General features: G+C 47.3%; 1 protein-coding gene across 1 annotated transcript in view; it reads left to right on the top strand.

The window, feature by feature from the left end:
* Positions 1 to 11,824: 11,824 nt before the first annotated feature.
* DCHS1 (dachsous cadherin-related 1) overlaps positions 11,825 to 18,553 on the top strand; it is a 24,195-nt gene continuing 17,466 nt past the window's right edge. Inside the window, exon 1 of the mRNA XM_007954565.2 lies at positions 11,825 to 13,621. Coding sequence (XP_007952756.1) covers positions 11,825 to 13,621 — 1,797 coding nt within the window. The remainder of the gene's footprint in view (positions 13,622 to 18,553) is intronic.

Here is an 18,553-nt window from a genome sequence, read left to right as displayed (position 1 = left end):
GGGTTTGAACCTCCAGCCTTCTGGTTAGCAGTCAAATGCCTTAGGCACTGTGCCACCAGAGCTCCTGAAGTAGGATATAGAACAATGTTTTTGTATAGTATCTTATGCTAATTGAGCTTGATGTCCCCTGTGACCATGGACCTAAGCCCACAGGTCCAAACTACTTGCTCCCTCAGGGTGGCTGGCTGTGGCCAAAAAGCCACCACAACCTTGCCCTTGTCAGCTCTACTATATACCCAGACATTCTTATAGCACATACAAACATGCCTGTAGAAATGTCCTCTGCCAACCCTATACATGGTCATGGGCATACTCCCTGCTGCCTAGACATACCTGATCATTCAGCCTGTCCGCCTATCTACCTACCCATAGATCAGTGCTTGCCAATCACTGACAATGCAGTACTGTACATGCAACAGGGTTCATCTTTGCTGTCTGTACCTCCCGTGTACCTCTCTCTGTCCTTCTCTTCCTCAGTGGCACTGTTTGATCACTCACTTTTGGTACATTGCCCTTCCCTTTACCCAAATCAATACTTGTCTCTACTTATCTAGCAGTGTTCCCGCCCCTCCCTTCCCATCCCTGGTAACCAACAAAGAAAATTTCCTTCTATGTATAAACCCTTCCTTGTATTTTTACAATAGTGGATTAATACAATATTGTCCTGCTGTGACTGATTTATTTCACTCAGCATAATGTCCTCCCCCTACAGTGTTTTGCAGATTCTACATTATTCTTCAGGGTTGCTGAGTGTTCTGTTGTGTATGAACCACAGTTTGTTTATCCATTCCTTGGTTGATGACAACTTAAGCTGTTTCCATCTCTTTGCTATGGTGAATAATGCTGCAGTGAACATGGGTGCACATATGTCTGTTCTTGTCCTATCTTTCACTTCTTTGGGATTTATACCTAGTAATGGGATTGCAGGATCAAATGGTATTTCTAATTCCAACTCTTTAAGGAATTGTCATACTGATTTCCACAGTGGTAGTATAATTTTACCTACCAGCAGTGTATGGGAGTCCCAGTCTCGCCACACCCTCACCAGCATCTGTTGTTTTCTCTGTTGTTGAACTTTGCCATCAGTGCTGGGGGGAGATGGCACCTTGGTGTTCTGATCTGCATCTCTCTCGTGGCTATTGATTATGAACATTTTTTCCTGTGTTTTTTTGGCCGCCCAAATGTCTTCTTTGGTGAAGTGTCTTTCATGTCTTCCACCCATTTTTCAATTGGATTATTTGTCTTTTTGTTGTTGAGGTGTTGGAGTTTTCTATAGATTTTAAAGATAAGTCCCTCGTCAAGTATGTCATTGTTGGATATTTTTTCCCAATCTGTGGGTGCTCTTTTCACTCCTTTGGAGAAGTCTTTTGAAGCACATAAGAATTTAATTTTTAGAAGGTCCCAGTCACCCAGTCTATCTTCTGCTGTTTGCAGAACAAACAAGATGCTTGATAGTCTATTTATGCCATAAATATTAGGGCCCCTAAATTTGCCCCTCCTTTTTCCTTGAGAAGCTTTATAGTTCCTATAGTTAGGTTTCACATTTAATTCTCTGATGCGTCTGGAGTTAGTTTTTGCATATGGTATGAGGTATGGATGTTGTTTCATTTTTCTGCAAATGGTTAACCAGTTTTGCCAGTACCATTTGTTAAAGAGACTATCTCTTCCCCATTTAATGGATTTCAGCCCTTTTTCAAAGATAAGCTGACCATAGGTTGATGGATCTATGTCTGGGTTCTCAATTCTGTTCCACTGGTCTATGTATCTGTCATTGTACCAATACCAGGCTGTTTTGACTATGGTGGCTGTGTAGTAGGTTTTGAGATCCAGGAGTGTGAGACCTCCTACTTTGTTCTTCTTCGCTTATCCAAGGTCTCTTTTCTTTCCAAATTAGTGATTGGTTTTTCCATATCCTTAAAGAATGCTGATGGGATCTGGATTGGGATTGCATTGAATGTATAGATTGCTTTGTGTGTATTGATGTTTTCACAATGTTCAATCTTCCTATCCATGAGCATGGTATGTTCTTCCATTTATGTAGATCTCTTAGGGTTTCTTGAAATAGTGTTTTGTAGTTTTCTTTGTACAGGTCTTTTGTATTCCTGGTAAGATTTCTTCCCAAGTATTTTATTTTTTGGTAGCTATTATAAATATTGGGGAGCTCTGGTAGCATAGTGGCTAAGACACTTGCCTGCTAACCAGACGGCTGGCGGTTCAAACCCACCAGCCACTCCTCGGAAGGAAGGTTGGGCAATCCTACTTCCGTAGTGATACTGCCTCGGAAACCCAAGGAGGGGTCGCTATGAGTCGGGGCTGACTCGACGGCACATAACATAACATAACATAACATAACATTATAAATATTATTGATTTCCTTTTCAGCCATCTCTTTGCTGGTGTAGAGGAATCCAACTGATTTTTGGATGTTGATCTTGTGTCCTGCCACGATGCTAAATCTCTCCAATAGTTCCAGTAGTTTTCTTGCTGAGTGTCTTGGGTTTTCTATGTATAAGATCACATCATTAGCAAATAAGGATAGTTTGGCTTCTTCCTTACCAATTTGGATGCCTTTGATTTCCCTTTCTTGCTTTATTGCTCTGGCTAGGACTTCCGATATAATGTTGAATAGAAGTGGTGAGAGGGGGGCATCTTTTCAACTATTAATTTTACTTTCTGTATCTCAGCCTCTCTTCTGTACTCTCCTGTCTCTCAACCTCCCTGCTCCCCAAGCTTGTTTTTCCCTCTCAACATCTCTAAATTGCTTTCCTGCTAGCTTGGACCTTACTGGCCTCTTCTGCAGCCCAGAGCCCAGTTTTCAGAGTCAGATTTTAAGACCAGGTCCTTGCTGCCCAGCACCACTGTCCCCAGCTCTCTCACCCTGCCCAGGACTCCCTACCTTTGAACATCATAAAGGCAAGGGCTTGATCTGTGCAAGTCACTATGGTATCACTAGTGCTTAGAAAAGTGTTTGACACATGGTATGTCTTCAATAGATATGTGGTGAAAAAAATCTATCAATGAATCATTTCACATACATGGCCTGGACCCCCATCGTTATTCCTCCTCAATTTTTCTTTGTCTCCTGGAGGCCATGTGCCCTCCAAGCATCTTCCATCTCCCTTCACCTCTCTCATCACCTGTGCCATGCCCTTTTTACTTTGCCTGGAAGGCAGTTGCCTCATCTCTGATATTTTCCTCTTCCTCCAGCCCACCCTGTATACGCTGCCAGATTTAATCTCTTAAAGCAGAACTTTGACTATTCTCTTTTCCTGTTCTGCTGCTTGGCCAAAGATAAGCCCTTTTTCTGGGCAGTCCCAGCCCTCCACCACAGAAGGTGTAGTGGAAAGGACTAGGTTTGCAGTCAGACAGACTTCATTCCAGGCTTCTTTCTGCTACCTTCTCTGAGCCTTGATTTCCTCATGTGTGTAATAACACTTACCCCAGGGTTATTCTGTGTGCTTGGCACACAGCAGTAGCAGCTAATATTTATTGAGCCTTCACTATGTATCAGATACTGTAGTAGGATTTTTTTGTGAGCCTTAATTCATTTAACCCTCATATTGACCATATAAGATAGGCATGCTAATAAGTTCCATATTACAGAAGAGGAAACCAAGGCTTAAGAAGGTTAACCAACCTGCCCAGGGTTACCCTGTAAGTGGCAGAGTCTGGAATTGAACTCAAGTTTGTCTGGCAGCAGAGCCCATTTTCTTAACCACTGTAATATTAACTTATGTATATGTACTTGTAAAATTCTCCCTATGTGCCAGGCACTGTTAGTAACTGTTGGATACAACAGAGTATGTAGGTATTCTAATTATCACTACTTTATCAATGAGGAGATGGAAGCACTGAGAAATTAAGTGGCTTGCCCAGAGTCACCCAGCTAGTAAGTGTGAAACTGGAAATCACATCCAGGTAGTTTGGCCCTGGAGTCCTAACCACTGTACTGTCCTGTTTCACTATATGCTGTTGTTATCTGCCATCGAGTCATCATCCAACTTATGGTGACCCCATGATTGGACCATTATGACCCATAGGATTTCAGTGGCTAGTTTTTGAGAAGGAGATCGCCAGGCCTTTCTTCCTACTCTGTCTTAGTTTGGAAGCTGCACTGAAACCTGTTCAGCATCATAGCAACATGCAAGCCTCCACTGACATACCGGTTGTGGCTGTGCTTGAGGTACGTTGGCTGGGACTTGAACTCTGGCCCCACATGGGGGGTGGTGAGAATTCAATCACTGAACCCCACTACATGTTTCTGTGAGCTGTCGAATCAATTCCTACTTTTAGCGACTCTAGATGACAGTGCAGAGCCGCCCCATATGGTTTTCTAGGCTGTATCTTTATGGAGGCAGATCACCAGGTCTTTTCTCTCATGGAGCCACTGGTGGGTTCAAACTGCCAGCCTTTCAGTTAGCAGCCGAGCACTTAACTATTGCACCATCAGGGCACCTTCATCACTACATACTGCCTCCCTATTCTAGGAGTGCAACAACTATGTGTTTATGAATGCATTCATGCTGACATCTAATCTATTGCTAGCTGTTAGTTCATCCTCTCTTGTTTTCCACTGTAGCATTCTTGTTCCTTATCACTCTCCTAAACCTGTACTCCCTAAGGTCACTAGTGACCTTACTGCTAAATTCAGTGGCCACTTCTCAGCCTTCATTTTACTTGAACTTTTCAGCATCATTAGACACTATCAATCTCTCCCTCCTTCTAGAAATGTATATACCCTTAACTTCTCTGATACTGCCTCCTGTTTCTCCTCCAGGAAAAATATACATTTCCTTTGCTGCCCTTTAAATGTGATTGTTCCCCAGGGTTCTGTCCTAGACTTTTCTCACTCTATACATCCTCTCTGATGGATCTCCACTCCCATGGCTTTTGTTATGCCTTGACTGGTAGAAGTCTACATCACCAGCCCAGACTGCTCTTCTAAGCTTCAGATCTGCAAATCCAAGTGTGCCTGAACCATTGCCACATGGGGATCCCAACAGGGACCCAAAACACTGCTGGTCCTTTGCTGTATATAATGGAGTCCCTTTAGTAACCAGACCAGAACCCTGGGAATCAATCTAAACTCGTCTCATTACCTCAACCTTCCTGTAGAATCAGTGACCAAGTCTTGTCAATTTCACTTCTTCACAATCTTCATACTGGTGTCCTCTCAGCCCCACTGCCACTAACCTGGACTATTACAGATACCTCAAACTTGGTCTCCCTTCTCCCATGGGTTCTTTCCCTTTTTCAAGCCTCTGTTCTCTGGCTAGGACTCTTGCCCCTCAACTTCCCTATAATTTCTTTCTCTCTGCATCCTTCCCTTCTCCCTGAGGTTCAGACAATATGGAGTGCATAATCCTGGGGTCACCGCAAGGGTGTGTTACCTCAGGAAAGTTGTTTCTTTCTGAGCCTCAATTTCTTTATTTTGAAGTGGAAGCTCACAGCGTTGTTATGATGAGTAAGTATGATGTTGTCTATGAATTGCTTGGCACAGGGCCTGGCATACCATAAGAGCTCAGAAAACAGACTTTCTCTGCTTCTTCTGCTCACATTGTCCCAGCCTCTCCTCAGGGTGTCTCCTGGGGACCATACTAAGAAGGGACAGAGCCAGGCCTGGGCACCACTGGCCACTGTCCCTTGGGGTTGCCCCAGGGATATGCAAGGAAATTAGTTTGTCAGCCTTCTCTTCCTCCCTCCTGCCTTCCTCATTCCTTCTCTCCTCTCCCCCTGCCTTTCCTTCAGCTTTGGCTTTGGCTCCCCTTCACCTCTGGGGTCTGGCTATTTGTATCTCCGTTTTACCTCCCCTTTCTGTGTTAGCTTCACTCACTCTTTCTCTGCTGTACTCTCCCTCAGTCTTGCTCTCTGTCACCCCACGGGAACTCCCCCTCTCTTCCTCTTTCCCTTTGCTTGGCCCTGTATCCCAACCTCCTTTTGCTCACTGAGGCTACCCTCGTCTTCCTTCACTTCTGCTTTTCACAGCCCCCCTCCTCACTTCTGTTGTCTTTCAGGTCCCTGCCCCTCCCTGGCCCTGGGACAGGAAGTTGAGGGAGGAGGCCTGGGTGGTGCCAGCTCCCCCAGCCTGCTTCCCTGTCTGTACCTCAGCCATTCCTCTACTTCCTCCTGGAGGACTCCTTTCCTTTGTGGTCCCCCTGCATCCCCCTAACCCACCTCTCTTTTTTCTCCCATGTTCTCCCTTGCTCCGGATCCATAGACACACAGGCTTGGGGGGTGGGGGGGGGTGCGGCTCTGCTAGTTAGGATAGGGGACTGACATCACATTTCAGGCCCCAATGAACAGTCTTGCCCCTCCCCCTCCTAATGAGAACCAGCTGTGGCTCCAGAGGCCCAGATGTGGGGATAGAGGGGGAGAACAGGATGGAGTCAGAGGACAGAGTAACAGGACCGGGGATAGAGTGGGGGCAAGTAGCAAGGCAGACTGGGTGGGAGAAGAGATGTGACAAATCTGGGGAACAAAAGAGGACAGTTCTGGGCAGGAGACAGGACAGACTAGGGAGAGAGAGAAGATAGATAGGGGCAGGACATATCAGGGGGAAAGGGATGGGACAGACCTGGAGAAGGAAAGAGACAGAGCAGGGAGGAGGGGCAAGTCTTGTGGAAGAGGCAGTGAGAAACACTGGACAGATGGGGGAGATGGAGCTGAGGAGAGAGCTGGTAAGAGGATGAGACAGTCTCCGGAGAGAGTCTGGAGTTTGAGTTTGGAACTAGAAGCCCTGGAGCAGGAAACGATGAGGCACAGTCCAGACAGAGGCCCTGGGGACCTCAAGGTCACAGCTGCAGCCGCAGAGCTGACCAGGAGTGCCCCGGCAGCGTGTGTGAGAGCATGCCTGAATGTGGGTGGGTCTGTGAGTCTGTGTGCACACGTTGGCCAGTGTGAGTCAATGCATATGTGGAAGTAGGCCTGTCAGTGTGCCTGAGGGTGTGTGTATGAACATGTATGTATAAACCCACTGCCATCAAGTCGATTCCATGTGTGTACTGAGATGGGTAATCTGTAAGTGCAAATGTGCCTGTCCATGTGAGGTCCAAGAGATATGTCTTTCTGTGTATGTGTGTATGTATGTGTGCAAAAGCATGCCTGTGGATGGTGCATACAAGAGAGGCAGATTCCATGTGAATGATAATGCCCTCTGTGTGTGAAAACATGCTTCTATGTGAGGAGGGATGTCTGTATGTGTACCTGGCTGTATATATGTTAAAATAAGCCTCTCTGTGGGTGCATGAGTGTGTGTCAACTGTGTTTGTCTGCATGTGAATCTGAATGCATGAAAACACATCTGTGTGGGTATGTGTGTCTGGCTGTGTGAAAGAGTGTGCCTGGCCATGTGTACATTTGTGACTTGAGTGTGAATCTCTGTGTGTCCATTGCGAGTATATATTGGGGGGGTTTGCATTGCTGAGGGATCCAGTGGTGAAGAGGACACAGGGGTAAAACACAGGTTGGGAGAAGGGATCACTTTCACACGGCATCCACCTAGGCCTGAGGGATCTTTTGTTCAAGGCTGACTATTCACCTGGACTTTCATCTCATACCATCCATACATGAGAAAATTTGTTGATCATGTTCTTTGTGCCATGCTTTGAGCTACAACAAAGGTGAATAAGATAAAATCCTAGCCCTCAAATAGCTAATGGTCTGGGAGGAAAAATAGATAATTACAATACAGAATATGATAAGTACATGTACCTCAGTGTCTATTATCTTCTCTCCCCTCAAACTATAACTGCTCCCTCTCCACTGACTGATTAAATGAATTGGGTCAACTCAGACCCTTGATCCCTAACCCAGCCTCTGGCCCAGATCCCTGACCTGGGCCCTTTGGGCCACCCCAGAAACTCAACCTCTCTTCTCTGAGTGAGGCCTGTGTTCACCCTAACCTCTCCTCTGAAATCCTCTGACCTGTAATTGCATATTTGAGCTGCAGGGAGAGGGGTCTTAGAATACCCTTAGAACCCTAGAAGTCTGAAGTTGGGATGAGGAGGCACAGAGGGGACCCATTGAGAAAGCATCTACCAAATGCTCAACTTTAGGATCTTCAATTATGGGACCACTAATTCTCCCCAAAACCCCCACAGGGTAGGTATTACCATAGCCATTTTATAGATTAGAAAAATAAGGTTCAGACTGAGACTCAAGCCCAACTCAAACTCCAAAGCCCAGGTCTCTTTATTGGCCCATACAGATGGGAGAGATGGAAATTAGAAGTGTGTGTGTGTGTGTGTGTGTGTGTGTGTTGAGAGGTGGGGATCAGAAACCCTTCTCCCTTAGAAGAACAAGAAGTCCTAGAGCAGAGACAAATCCATAAAGACCTAGAGTACATACTTTCTGTAGCCACTGGACTGACCATGGTGCCTTAGGGGCATGGGTTCATGCATGTTTGTGCATACCATCTGAGTTGGCATGTCCGTGGACGTTTCCCCCCGAATGTGTGGAAGTATGAAATGAGAGTGTGGTGATGTGAACTTATGAAACTTTGACCCCATCATTCATTCAGCACTGATACCAGCTCATGCTATACCTCTACTAAATGCTGGAGAATGAGGACTAATTAAAACCAGTGCTGCCCTCAAGGATCCTCCAGTCCAGTGCGGAGGACAGACACATGAACGAAGCAGGGCTGCTGTGCAGTTTACTGTCGGTGTGTAGAGAAGCAGTGGGAGCCCAGCAGAGGGTATGACAGACTCTGCTTTGGGAGAGGAGGGGGCCTATCAGAGAAGCTTCCATAGAAGATAGAACATTAAACTGCATCTTCAGGTTTGAATAGAAGATGATCACATGGAGATGATCACTAGAGGATATCTCAGAATGAAAGAATAGTGCATGCTAGGCAAGGAGTTGGGAAAGGACATGGTGATGAATTTAGTGTCTCTGGAAAGCAAGATGTGATGTGGAAAAGTCAAGGCAGGGGCACAAAAGGTTGGGAGGACTCAGATCAGGAATATACATTAAGAGGTTGAACTTCATCTTGTGGGTCAGAAGTTCTATACCCAGTGTCCATAAAAGCCTTGAAATTGCAGACAAAAGGTTTGTGTGTGTAGCTGCATTTTTTCTGTAGAGTCAGTAGTTCTAATCAGTTTGTAAAAAAAGAAAAAAAGGGTTAAGAAAGACCTGCTGTTGGTAATGCAGAGCCAGTGGAAGCCTTGAATTGGAAGTGGTTTAGTCAGAGTAGGGTGGATATCTCTGGCTCAGAGGGGCCAAGCCAGGAGGCAGGGGGCTGTGTAAGGAGCTGCTGCAGGAGTCAAAGGGAGAGGTGATGGTGTTTGGACTGGGACAGCAGCAGTGTGGATAGAAAGGAAGGGAAGACTTGAGGCATGTCTAGTTGAAATGGTCAGGTTTTGATGACTAACTGGAAATCAGGACTGAAGAAAAGCCAGGAAGCAAGGAGAGCCTCTGGATTTCTGGCTCAGGCACCTGGATTTATGGTGGTCCTATTTACAGGAGAAAAATGGAGAAAGAAAAACAGTTTGAGATGAAGGTTGGGGATACGTTGTGAGGGAAGTCTAGCACATGGCTGGACAAACGTCTTCAGATCTTCTGGGTGAGGCTGGAGATAGAGACTGGAAAGTCATCAGCAAACAGTACATGAGAAAACAACTGATGTATTTGAATTGAAGTCATGGGAGTGGGCAAGATCATCCTGGCAGAGTGTGAAGAATAGAAGAAGCAGCAGACCAGGAGCGAGCTCTGAAGAACACTAGTTTTTAAGGGATTGACAGAGAAAGAAGAACTTTTGAAGGAGTTTGAGGAGTGGACAGAGAAGCAGAATGGAAGCAGGAGGTGGAATGTCACAGTATAAAGAGGAGTAGGCATCAGTGAGTGAATGGTCACTGAGTCAATGTTCCAGAATAATCCAGTAAGAGGAGATAAAGAGTGTCCATTGGCTGTAGCAGCATGGAGATCATTAGAAGCCTTAATGGGAACAATGACACCAGACAGGAAGCCTCGCTGTATGGAGGTGAGACAGTGTGAGAGAAGAGAAAATGGGGAAATGAGTCAAACTTGAAGATGGAAGCTTTCCATTTTCCTCTTCTCTACTGCAGTAACCTCCCTTCTTGGGCCTCGTCTTCCACCTCTCACTGCTTGTGCTGTCAGTTACTGAAGGCCTCGTCGGAGCTTTGGGCTTCATCCTTCTTGAACTTTAGCAGCATTTGAAACCCATGTTCCCCTTAGATTCAGAGGCACCCCCTCCTCTTCTTTTCTGTCTGTCTCTGTCCAGCTGATGGTCAGGCCGTAAACCTGCCTGTCATTGTGACTTCTCCCACTCCCTTGGCCCCTCCTCTAACCAGTCATCATAGCTTGCCTGTTCTAGCCCCTAAACCTTCTTCAAATCTATTCACTTCTTTCACTCACCCAAGTCACCGACAAAGCTGTTTCATTGCCTAGATTCCTACAAGTGTCTCTGAACTGGCTTATCTGTGTGCTCTTTGTTTTCTAAAGGGCTGCTGAGTGATCTTCATAAAATGTAAATGTTGTTGTTGTTAGGTGCTGTCTAGTCGTCTCCCACTCAAAGGGACCCTATGTACAACAGAATGGAACACTGCCGGGTACTGTGCCAGCCTCACAATCCTTGCCATATCTGAGCTCATCGTTGGAAGTGGCTTCCATTTACTTTTAAGAAAAAGTCAAAATCTACAGTATGGCTCATGAGGCCTTGCCTCAATTTATGTCCTCTGCCCCCATCTCACTATAAAAAAACAAAAATATCAAACTCACTGCTGTCGAGTTGGATCTGATTCATAGCGACCCCTCCTTGGGTTTCCAAGGGGTTATCACTACAGAAGTAGAAGGCCCAACCTTCCTTCGGAGCAGTGGCTGGTGGGTTTGAACCGCCAGGCTTCTGGTTAGCAGGCAAGTGCCTTAGGCACTACGCTACCTAGGCACTTCATATATATTTGCTCCTATCCCCACCCTCGAACACTCTCAGTCCTCTCTTGACTGTGGGCCTTAAGCCTTCTCACATTCTGTTCACTCCTGAAATGCTCTTAACTCCTTCCTGTATCTCCCCTACTCTGTCCACCATTGCCTCACTAACACCTGCTCATTATTAGATCCCCATTTGAATGTCACCTTCTCAGAGAAGTTATCCCCGACTCTCTGACTAACTAAGCCCCTCTTATATGCCCTCAAAACTCCCTGTGCTTGTCTTTCACAACACTTAGCACACCTGTAATTACTTTTTCAGTTCTTGTACTGTAAGCTGCATGAAGGCAGGGACTGTTTCTTTTATTCACTATCACATTCCACACAGTAGGTGCTCAACCTTTTGTTGAATGGAGAGGGGTGTGTGTGTGTGTGTGTGTGTGTGTATTACTCACTCACTCCTTTCAGCCTCAGTCTTGGATAAAATGAAACATGAGAAACAACTGGCCATATAGTAAGTCAGGAGAAGGAAGGAATTGAGGTTGAGGATATTCAGACCTGAAAAACAGGAAGCAAAATAATCTACTGAGAGAGGGAGGTCAGGGTGAGATGGGAGGCTGCCAGGGGAAAGACCAGAGCAGACCCTGAGGAGCCTGGAGGGGGAGTGCCTGAGGCTGGGGTGGGAGTGAGGCAACACCAGGGCCCTGATGAAGGGCTGAGTGTGTCTGAGGTTTGGTGTGGCCTAGATCCTAGTCTCCCTGGACTGTTGACTCCTTTCCCTCCCACTTCATTACCTTTCCCCTTCTGCTTTTCTCCCAGGTCTGGGAACCTGAACTGGAGCCAGGGCCCAAGTTGGACCTGATCTGGAGCCTGAGATCAAGCTGGGCCCAGAGCCTGGCCTGGAGCTGGAGCCCCAGCTACAGCTGGAACTGCCCCTGTGATGCAGAAGGAGTCGGGCATCACCCCTTCCTGCACTGGCATGCAGAGCCCCCAGCCCCTCACCCTGCTACCGTTGCAGCTGCTACTGCTGCTGCTGCTGGGAGCAGGAGTGCCGGGCATCCAGGGTCAGGCTGGGAGCTTAGACCTGCAAATTGATGAGGAGCAGCCAGCAGGCACCCTGATTGGGGATATTAGTGCAGGGCTGCCGGCAGGCACGGCAGCACCTCCTATGTACTTCATTTCTGCCCAGGAGGGCAGCGGCGTGGGCACTGACCTGGCCATTGACGAACACAGTGGAGTTGTCCGTACAGCCCGTGTCTTGGACCGTGAGCGGCGGGACCGCTACCGCTTCACTGCAGTCACTCCTGACGGTGCCACTGTGGAAGTTACAGTGCGGGTGGCTGACATCAATGACCATGCTCCAGCCTTCCCCCAGGCTCAGGCTGCCCTGCAGATTCCTGAGCATACAGCCCTTGGCACCCGCTACCCACTGGAGCCTGCTCGTGATGCAGATGCTGGCCACCTCGGAACCCAGGGCTATGCGCTGTCTGGTGATGGGGCTGGAGAGTCCTTCCGACTGGAGACACGCCCTGGTCCAGATGGGGCTCCAGTGCCTGAGCTGGTAGTTGCTGGGGAGCTGGACCGAGAGAACCGTTCACACTACATGCTGCAGTTAGAGGCCTATGATGGAGGCTCACCCCCCCGGAGGGCCCAGGCCCTGCTGGATGTGACTCTGCTGGATATCAATGACCATGCTCCAGCTTTCAACCAGAGCCGCTACCACGCTGTGGTGTCTGAGAGCCTGGCCCCCGGCAGCCCTGTCCTGCAAGTGTTTGCATCCGATGCTGATGCTGGTGCCAATGGGGCTGTGACTTACGAGATCAACCGGAGGCAGAGTGAGGGTGATGGACCCTTCTCCATCGATGCACACACAGGCCTGCTACGACTAGAGCGGCCCCTAGACTTTGAGCAACGGCGGGTCCATGAACTGGTGGTGCAGGCATGGGACGGAGGAGCTCACCCTGAGCTGGGCTCAGCCTTTGTGACTGTGCACGTGCGAGATGCCAATGACAATCAGCCCTCCATGACTGTCATCTTCCTGAGTGCAGACGGCTCTCCCCGAGTGTCTGAGGCTGCCCCGCCTGGTCAGCTTGTCGCTCGCATCTCTGTGTCAGACCCAGATGATGGTGACTTTGCCCACGTCAATGTTTCCCTGGAAGGTGGTGAAGGCCACTTTGCCTTGAGCACCCAAGACAGTGTCATCTATCTGGTATGTGTGGCACGGCGGCTGGACCGGGAGGAACGTGATGCCTACAACTTGAGGGTTACTGCCACAGACTCGGGCTCCCCACCACTGCGGGCCGAGGCTGCTTTTGTGCTGCATGTCACTGATGTCAATGACAATGCACCTACCTTTGACCGCCAGATCTTCCGACCTGAGCCCCTGCCTGAGGTTGCACTGCCTGGCAGCTTTGTGGTACGGGTGATGGCCCGGGATCCTGACCAGGGCACCAATGGGCAGGTTACCTATAGCCTGGCCCCAGGTGCCCACACCCACTGGTTCTCCATCGACCCCACCTCAGGCATCATCACCACGGCAGCCTTACTGGATTATGAGTTGGAACCTCAGCCACAGCTCATTGTGGTGGCCACAGATGGGGGCCTGCCCCCTCTAGCCTCCTCCGCTACAGTTAGTGTGGCCCTGCAAGATGTGAATGACAATGAGCCCCAGTTCCAGAGGACTTTCTACAATGCCTCCCTGCCTGAGGGTACCCAGCCTGGAACCTGCTTTCTGCAGGTGGGTAGGCCCTAGGCAAACCTATATTTGCCTTTTGGAAAGATTTCTTGGGCTACACCGTAGGGTATGGGTGCAGGAGTGGCTGGAGGCAGAGGCGTTTTCGGAGACTGGTGCTTGAGGCCTTTTGTCTTCAAAGTCCACCAGACTGCCTTGCATCTCCTAAGAGGCTGCTGGCTGGTGTAGACTTTCAGGCCAGTGGCTGGGCCTGGCTCACCCCTGTTTTCTGGCTAGTCTCTGGGTATTTGCCTGCCTGCTGCTGTCCAGCTCCCACCACCCACTCTCCCATGTAGTTACTCTCCCTCCTGGCCCAGGACCAATAGGCTATGGCTTCCAAACCTCTTCCCTCATCACTGTGCCTGAAGCAAGAGGGCAATGCTCCAGGTGGTTTCCTGGAGTTTTTATAATTAGTGATTTTAGGGAAGTGGGTAAAAATGACCAGTGGGAGTTCATAACAGTTAAGTCTTAATACTTGATTACTTCAGTACATATTTATCAAGTGTCTACTATAAGCCGGGAGCTCTGGTAGCATAGTGGCTAAGGCACTTGCCTGCTAACCAGACGGCTGGCGGTTCAAACCCACCAGCCACTCCTCGGAAGGAAGGTTGGGCAATCCTACTTCCGTAGTGATACTGCCTCGGAAACCCAAGGAGGGGTCGCTATGAGTCGGGTTTGACTCGACGGCACATAACAACAACAACAACTATAAGTCAGTTATATAAAGCCATATATATGTGTGTGTGTGTGTGTGTGTGTATGTGTGTGTATAATTTTATATTAAGGACTCAGAACATAGCAGTGAATGAGTACTCTTACGGACTTTATAGTCTAATGAGGTTCATGTACAAGGAATGTTTCATTGCAATAGGAAAATGTCCATGAGTACAGATAGACAATATGAATGAATGCATTCCCATAGGAGCCCCTTGAACTGAGACTTGAAGGGTGAGCAGGATTTTATAAGACTACTAAAGGGGAGAGAGGAAGGGTTCCAAGCAGAGGGGAAAGCCTGGTTCTTTCAAGGACCTACATACACATGGTTCAGTATCTCTGGAGTTTATGATATGAGGTGGGAGATGAGTCTATACAGGTAGTCTAGGTGGTGAGGACGAGTTTGAACTTTTTTCTATAAGGCACATTGAAGATTTAAAAAAAAAATGTGTTTTCAGTGAAGATTTACACAGCAGTTTAGATTCCCATTCCAAAATTTCTATACAGGTTGTTCATTGATGTTAGTTACAATCTTCACAATGCCTGAGCATTCTTACTCTTTCCATTCTAGTTGTTCCATTTCCATTAATCTGTTTTCCCTGCCCTCTTCCACTCTCATCTTTGTTTTAAAATAGAAGTGTTGACCATTGGATGTCATATAGGTGATTTTTAAAAGTAGCACAGTACTTACGAGTGATACTCATTATTTTTTGAGCCAATTTGTTATTTAGCTGCAAGGTGACATCAGACATTGAAGTTTTTAACAGATGAGTAGTATCAGATTCGTGTACTCAAAAGATGATTTTGGTAGGCAGTGTAGAACAGTGTAGAGCTCTACTAGGAGCTCTGGTGGCATAGAGCCTAAGGCATTTGACTGTTAACCACAAGGCTGGTGGTTCAAACCCACCAGCCACTCCTCGGAAGGAAGACTGGGCAATCTACTTCCGTAGTGATACCGCCTCAGAAACTCAAGGAGGGATCGCTATGAGTCAAATCGACTCGACAGCAGCAAGTTTTTTTCTTGTTGTTTAGAGGCAATTTTGCACCCCCCCAAGACATTTTTGATTGTCACAACTAGCAGAATGCTACTGGTATCTAGTGGGTAGAGGCCAGGGATGCTGCTAAACATCCTAAAATGCACACAATAATCCCTATGACAAAGAATTATCCAGTCCAAAAGTCAATAGCACTGAAGTTGAAAAACCGTGGTGTAGAGGTTGGATTGGAGGGTTAGACACTACAGGCAGGAAGAGCTATGAGAAGGGAATTAAATAGTCCAGTGGAGAGGTAGCACAGGCCTAAATCAGGACAGTGATAATAGTGATTAATAGGAAGAGAAAAACGGGAGATAATGAGGACTTATTTAGTCCCTGGTTGAGTGATTTAATGGGAGGAAAAGGGAAGAACAGATTTCTGGCTTGAGCTACTGCATGGATGGAAGAGTCATTAAGAGCAGATTTGGAATGACCAAGAGTTTAGTTTGGGACAAGTTGAATTTAAGGTGCCTGTGGGATATCCAAGTGGAGATACTGAGCACGCATCTGGATATACAAGTCGGGAGCTCAAGAGGAGTGGTCCACAGTGAAGACAACGGAAATGGTAGAGAAGGCCCTGAGGGAGTGGTTAGAGTGAGAAGAGGCCAAAGAGAGATCACAGTAAATAAACGTGTAACAGGCAGAGTAAGGCTGGGAAGTGGCAAACTAGTGGGAAGAGAAGCAGAAGAGTGTCCTGTCAAAAAGTCAATGCAGGAAGTACACCTGGGAAGGAGATCAGGATGGAGTGGATGCAGAAATTTGTGGTCTAGTAGGAATTTTAGAGTTCACAGATAAAGGTCTTTATTTTCTCCTTGAAAATAATACTTCTGCTGCTAGGGATGGGGTGGGAGCATAAAGGAGAAGGGTGAAGTGTGTCATAGCTACTGGGCAGAGTAGGAGAGAGCTGACCAAGGTTGGGCTGTGAAGCAGGGCCGAGAGCCCTCTGGTAATGGAGACTGTGCTTTTGCAGTGGAACCTATGAGTAGGGTCTGCACAGGCCAGGAAATTCACATCTGCCTTGGTCATTTCCAGTCAGTGGCCCCTGTGCCTTCTGAGGTCACATCCTGACAACTTCCCCTGACCACTATTTATTGATTTCTTCCTGCAGCAAGTCAAAGGGCACAGGTTTTTAACAGCTTCTGGAGATGGTGGTACAGCTGTGCTGGTGCCTGCCTGAATTAATGCAGGAGGAAGTTTGTCTCCTGGGATATCTGGGCCCATAGCCACAGCAAAGAGTTGGAGCAGGAGCTGTTTCCAGGGCTCAACCATGGCAGGGTCTTAGTGTCTCTGAGGCGGGTAAACAGTGGCACAAATCACTTCTGTCAGGGTTCTGGGCAACAATCAGAGGTGCTTGGCTAGCCTTCAGTCTGAGCAACATTTTCGAGCTATGAAGGGGAACTCTTCAGCTTCATCTTACAGCATATTGTGACCCTGAGGTCCTTGTATCCACAAAGAACACTTTGTCACAGCCTGAAGCAGCCAGCACCAGCTAACCCACTACTGAGGGTCTAATATGCACCCAACATTTAGAACTTAGTTTGAAAGAGGTTTTTGTTATAAGGCAAGTCAGTCACAATGTCTGTTTACTCAATGAACAAATACGCATACAGCACCCACTGTGTGCCTGGCCCTGCCCTGGGCCTGGGAGCCCTCAGAATGTGTCTCCTGCTGACCTGGCTCTGAAATGATCAGAAGCTCCTGGCACTGTTGTTCAGTTGTTCAGCTTTTCTAGGAGATGCCCAAGAATTAACTGGGAAAGCCTCCTTGTACTTCTTAGTTTTGGAGAGTTCTCATGACTTAATGACCTCAATGTTGCCCCCCAAAAAAACAAACCAAACTCATGGAATCAAGTCGATTCCGACTCACAGTGACCCCCATTGGGTTTCCAAGGCAGTAAATCTTTACGGAAGCAGACTTTACCCATCTTTCTTCCATGGAGCAGCTGGTGGGTTTGAACTACTGACCTTTTGGTTAGCAGTGAAATGCCTTAACCACTACACCACCACAGCTCCATCTGTAGTGATTAGTTCCCATGATAATCAGACTCTGTAATGATCAAACTTAATAAAGTTCAGACCCATAAGACTCAATAATTCTATTGGTCACTTCTCGGTTTAAGGTGATTATGAGATTTGGTGATGGTATTAACTTCTTGTGATCTACCTGGGATTTGTGGTCACTACCCTTAGCATTATTTTTAGTAAATATTTATTTATGTATCTGCCTCATCCTTTACATAGAACTCACTAGGCACAAGGGTGCATCGTGGTGACTGCTGTATGTCCATGGCAATGGAGGATGGCATGGGGTTAATGGTCAGTGAGTTGAATGAAGGAAAGAGTGAAAATGTGGCCTTGCCATGGAGCAGCAGGTACTCTTATGGGGAGACTGGCCTTTGCAGACTTAATGCAGTCATCTTTCAACGACAATTTACTGAACTCCTACTGTGTGTCAGGCCCTGTGCCAGGCAACGAAGTGACAGCTGTGAACAGGAGAACCCAATCCCTGCTTTCACTCTGGCCTCTAGAATATAGGGCTGGCCAATTAGTGTCAGAGCACAAGGTTCTGTGGAAGCAGAAGAGAAAGGACTTGTCTGTGACTAGAGAGTTAGGGAAAACTTCATAGGGACGGTGACATATAATCTGGTTAGATGGAAGGAAGGGCAGGCCTTCAAAAAGAGGATGAAGTGGGTAGTATCCCATGTACAAAAAAAACTCAAAGGCATGAAAGTGTGATATATTTGAAGAGGAACTAGTTTTTTAGCACAACTGGAGCCTCTGGGATGGTGAGAAATCAGGCTAGAGAGGTGAGCACAGAGGTCAGACCATGCAGGGCCTCGTAGGCCAGGGTAGGGAGCTTGACCATGGCCATCCAGGGAGAAGCCATAGATTCAGAAGTGGTTGGGTGAAGGAGGGGAAAACCATGAAGTGTGATGTCACAGAACCAAGTAAAGGATATTTCCAGAGTTCTGGCAAGATGGCAGACTAGGCAGAAAGACTACACAGACCCTCTTCAACAATGAAAAGGGAAACCAATTAACACAGATACAGAAGATAATCCTGGACTCCTGAGCCTTGAAGGGAAGGATATACAAGTGGACTAAACCCCAACTAGCAGAAGAATTTGCATGAAAATACCAAAAAAGGAGACATACGGAGCTGCGGTGTGGCAGCAGTCGTGAGCAATCCAG

This window comes from Orycteropus afer, unplaced genomic scaffold, assembly GCF_000298275.1.
Source record: "Orycteropus afer afer isolate SDZICR_OR568_19922 unplaced genomic scaffold, OryAfe1.0 scaffold00014, whole genome shotgun sequence".
NCBI lineage: Eukaryota > Metazoa > Chordata > Mammalia > Tubulidentata > Orycteropodidae > Orycteropus > Orycteropus afer.
This window is presented reverse-complemented; position numbering and strand designations above follow the sequence as displayed.